We start from the raw sequence: 5,306 nt of genomic DNA on the forward strand, positions 1-5,306 counted from the left end.
CCAAGATAATCTCACATCATACCAAAACCGAATGATATGCTAACTTTAAAGACTTATGATTTTTCTTTTATTTTATGGGATAGAAGTAATTGCATTGTTAAAAAAAAGTAATTCACATAAAAATTTAACTAAGCAAGTGCTTTTAGGTGCACTACCCATTTAGCTTGTCCATAACAAATGAATTTATTCCTAGGGATACATTAAATTAATTGATGGTTTATTTTGACAAGACATAGCTCAAGCTTATATGCTTATTTATCGGTATATGGGTTCTTTAGTCTTTTGAGGATATTTTCATTCATCAACATAAGTATACCATTGATTCGCTTCATCAAACCAACATTACTAATTGCAAGCTAGCTTATACACTATTTTAGCTAGGTGTCACATTGACTACCACTTGCACTAGACCAAGCATTTGTGTTACTTTTTATAAGTAATTGATGTGTACTCTTTTGTATTTGAGACATAAATGCCTCGATATGGCCTTTCTTATTAGGCTTGCATCCCATTTTTCCCATTATCCCGACGAAGGTCACTAGAGGGCATCTAAGTGCATTTTGAGGTATATTAGGGACACTAAATTTTGCATTCAATAATCTCTATGAGCTTCAGAGATAATAGGTTTGACTAACTCAAATTAGTCAGATAATTTTTAACTCGTGAAAGTTCAATTTCAGGATTTTTTTTGTCTTGGTTTGGGTCTAGTTGTTTGGTATTCCAAGAGGATAAATAAATTGTATTATAATATATGAGATTGAGTATCAAGGTGCAATTCTTCTCATTCAAGAATTTTTATGGCTTTGATAGATTATATTAAATTTTGGTCTACCACATCATAGTCCTTTGCTTCTTTGGTGTGCTAACTAAAGTGCCATTCAGATTACAAAACCTAGTTTGACATCAAAGGATGAAGCACATCAAGATACACATGTATTAAATTCGATAACCTATATGCGATGCTTATTTCTCCCTGGAGTATTTTATTTTTAAGGATTAAGTTGTGAATGTCTTCAGTAAACCTTCAATGTAACCCCATTATATATATTTAAGATTGATTCTTATGGTGAAGGAAGTTGTCCTTGATAAGTCTACTTAAGTACTTCCTTTGCATTTTAAACATGTTTTTAAACTAGGAGTTTCTTACTTGAGGTTGTCTCCTTTTCCCTAGTTGCAAGAGATATTTTTTCATTTTTATGATATTTTTTCATTTTTATATTAGGATCCTCATTAGGCCTAGTTCTTGGGACCCTTTTTTTTTTTCTATGCATTAGTTTATCATTTCCATAGCTATAGTTAAGGGAAGGTATTAGAGTAAAAATATATTTTCTTAATTAATTATTCAATTATTATGTCTTTCTTACACTGGCATATTTACACACACTTAGGTCATGTATATTTTTTTTGTCTCAATTCATAGTTTTAGGACACATTTTATGCTCTAACTTAATCTTTATCTAGGGTTTCTTTATCCTTTAGTTATTCACATCAATAGAACTTTAAGCTATTATAGAAAATCCAATATTTTTTGTTTCTTTTTATGATAGGTGTTTGATTGCATGTGATTTTTGGGAATAATAGGGTTGAAGAATCAACTCCAATATCAATGATTTTTTGTGTGTTAATCAATGCATATTGAGTACATTTAAATACAAAGATGTAGCAATTAATTGTAGTCATGTACTAAACCAACTCACAATGTTTTGTTTAATAGGTAAGAGTTCATGTGACTTTAATTTAGAATTTTAAAATTTAGAGCTCAATTTTGTATGAGATTAATTTGGGAGAAAGAAGTGTAAGTGTGAGAGAGGAGAATTCATAGATAAGAATATGCACAAACAAAGATACTAAATGAATCACAATAATAAATATATAAATAAGATAAAATTGAATATATGTAAACATATAAGTGAAATTAGACAAAAACTTTAAAACTAGATCAAAACTAGATCAATTGTATTAAATCATTTTATCACAATAAACATAACACAATAAAAAATTACAAAAATAAGAAAATTTCATCATAACAATATTATATTAAAATTCATTCATGTTCCATATTTTTATTTTTAAATGACCTATTATTATAATTAAGCTTTTATATAACCGTTCCTTTGATTGAGGGCGTTAGGAACGACTTATTCGACTTGAAAGCTGATTTTGACATTGGTGGGCTCAAAAGGTCGGTGGGCTCAAAAGGTCGAACTCACCCCAAAATGTCCAAGAGGGGCCTTATTCGATTCCGTTTGTCGACTTATGCCATCCATTGTCTTTTGTCATTATTAAAGAAAAACCAACCACCAAACAATGAACATGGAAGAAAATATGACACATCATTTAGCATGCATCTTTGTAGTAGTTAGAAATGAATTTTAAACACACAATCCATTAGAATACATCCAGAAACGCATCAGTCCTTTTTAATTATAATTAGATCTCCCAAGTCAACGTTATTTAAACCTAATTTGTTGAATATTTATAATGTGGTTAGACAATTTAACTAAGAAAATAGGTAGCACTTGACGTACAAGATTCTGTAACTGTAGTTGGCCTGCAAGAGAGAAGATTTCCCATCTCCTTCCATTTGAAAAGAGCTTTAAAGGTGGGTGCAAGATAGTTAAAGAACTGGTCTTTGGGATTTTAATTATGCATTCTTACAAATCTACATAAATGACCGTTCTATTAGTTGGGATTAGATATATTGCTTTCAGATTCAACTATGCTAAATTTTAGGACGTATTAGTGATTTTATCATTAATAAAAGGAGAGTGAAAGAACAGCTTGGTATATTTTGATGGAGGATTACAGAGAATTTTTAGCTATACGATATGGAAGTATAAGTTTTTAGGTTAAAATTTTTTTGATTGAGAGTTAAGGATTGAGGGGTTTTCATTTTGTCAGGGACAGGATCCCAACTTCATTTCATAAGATGTTAAGGGTCTTGTAGTCAATGAAATTTAATCCAAAACGTCTTAAAAAGCTACAACAATTGAATCCTAGAACAATTTTTTTTAACATTGTCTACAGTCTACTCTTTCATTCACCAATGATAAATTATTGAATGTAATCTGAATCGTCTACAATTGAATTCAAAAACAATTTTATTTAAATTACTATACTGATCATAATTTACAATCTGATTATTTACAAAAAAATTCCTGTCTGTGGTGGAAAGATGTTCTCTCGGCCTCGAGGAGAACGTTGAGGCTAAGTGACCTCACTTTATGTAAAATAATTGTGAAAATACAACAGATGAGAGATTATGGAAGAATCAACTAATATCTGTATCAATGTATATATATGCACGGCAATAACAAATAAATGTAACAATGGCGGTATAGAAAAAATCAGGAAAAGTATCAACTCTAACCTAAATAAAAGACTCTCCTCCACCTGGTCGCAGTCTCTAAACTGAAATGAACACAAATCTAAAACTCCAGTCGGTCTCCTCAAAGCTTCACCCTCACCTTACAATTTTTCTCTTTCATATTGACCCTAGTATTAGCAGCCAGCCGGTCGACCACAAGATTACAGCGCACGCGGAAAGTAATCTTCATGGTTTTCAGTTTCCCAAACTTGATCTTCACGGGAACATCCGCCTTCAAACGCAGAGGAATACTACCTTCCTGCTGCTGTGCATTCAGCGACGTAACCATATCATTGGTAATCAGCACATTAGACCCCGTAAGAGTAACATCCAAATTCGTAGTATTCTTGTGGCCCTGGTAAAACACAGGAAGTTGGCCCTTGCAGAGCTCAGTGCCGGAGTAGAAAACCGCAAGATAACTGTCGCCTAAGTATTTAATACCAATCTTTTTATTCGGGTTCCTCGCGGTCACATCGACTGAAAGCTTGGAAGAAATGGTGGAGTCTGAATTGACGCTGAAGCTGGTGATCTCAATCCTGTCGACTGAAAATTTGGGTATCCTGGGCTGAAAGACGGCGTAGAGAATGGCGGCAGCAACGACAATGGCGACGATTAAGATAAACAGAATGCAACATGTCCATTTGAGGCAGCGGCAGCAGAAACTGCGACGGCGCTTTGGAGGGCGGGAGTGATATCTGGGGGCACTCCGTGGTGGAATCACTTGGTCCTTAGGAAACTGAACATGCATAACTCGGCCAGGAGTACCCGGATCTCCTTTTTCCGACACTAGGCTTGATCTTGGCGCCAGAGGAGCGCTTGGCGGCGGGCTCTTGTATGCATCTTCGTGTGCCGCCGCCGCCTTCTCTAAATCCTCGTTGGCTGGATAAATCCTCTGTGGATCCGCCATGGCTGTAATGATAAGAAAACAAAAGAAAACCTCTTGCTTTCTGTTCGACAGTGGCGAGACTCGAACAGGGGCTGAAGTGATTGGATTGTGTTGTGAAATGTGGTTATAAATGCAGAGGAAAATGTGGCCGGGTGACCCGGTAGCTGCGCAGAGGAAAAAGTCCGGCGCGTGCGCGCCTGATGATGTTGACTGGATAGCCAAAAAATGCCACGTGGAAGTGGATTGCATGGATTCTGCACGACTATTTCTTAACCTGGGAAATGTGGAAGTGGCTTGTATGGATCCTACACGTAACACGACTATTTCTTCACCTTGGAAATTCATCCGCGTTCTCACCAGCCGCAGTGATTTTTCTCTCCGCGTTCGACGAAACAGGGAATAAAATACACGTCTTGTAGACGTTTGGCTGTTTCTGTTTCGTCATTTTTTTTCTGTTTTTTGGTGACGTTTGGGTGGTGTGGGGGGTGGGATATAGACTTTTTCGGGCGCGGCTTTACATTTTCAAAGTTAGATGTCGTGGCATGGAAGTTTAGATGCGCCTGTTCTTCTGTCTTATACGTACTTATTTTGATTCTCATTACTAACTTTTTTGATTATGTCGTTGTGAACTGGTTAGGCAGTGTGAAGATTTGGATTTTGTCGAATCGGAAGGGCAATTTTCAAGGATATGACATTGCAGACGGACTATCTAATACGATTCTTTTATTCGTTTACGTCGATTGTGACATTTTTTGCATGTTTAAAAGTCGTCCGAGTACGTGTCGCTCTTGCATGGTTTCTCACGCCCTTCTAGAAGCTCTTGGTGAATTCAAGTAGAAGTAATGTACGATGATGATTTCTTCGAGGAAATTTTTGATCTAATTGGATTGCAACCGATCAGATTTGACGACCGTGAAGCGTTATTTTAGTTCAGTATTCTCGTTTTAGAGAACATCAGTATCACGACTCTCACAATATTCATATAAATACGAAAAGGTCGACATTAAAAAGATATTTGTCCTGGTGTAGTTTATATTAATGGCAATTTTCTAT

The 5,306-nt window shown here is 35.5% G+C and overlaps 1 protein-coding gene across 1 annotated transcript; it reads right to left on the minus strand.

Annotated features, from left to right (window-relative positions):
- Positions 1-3,083: 3,083 nt before the first annotated feature.
- Positions 3,084-4,365, minus strand: LOC131076392 (NDR1/HIN1-like protein 6). Its single transcript, XM_058013538.2, has one exon. The coding sequence runs from the start codon at positions 4,272-4,274 to the stop codon at positions 3,450-3,452; it is 825 nt and encodes a 274-aa protein (XP_057869521.1). The 5' UTR covers positions 4,275-4,365; the 3' UTR covers positions 3,084-3,449.
- Positions 4,366-5,306: the final 941 nt, after the last annotated feature.

The sequence above is a fragment of the Cryptomeria japonica genome, chromosome 7 (genome assembly GCF_030272615.1).
Source record: "Cryptomeria japonica chromosome 7, Sugi_1.0, whole genome shotgun sequence".
Classification (NCBI taxonomy): domain Eukaryota; kingdom Viridiplantae; phylum Streptophyta; class Pinopsida; order Cupressales; family Cupressaceae; genus Cryptomeria; species Cryptomeria japonica.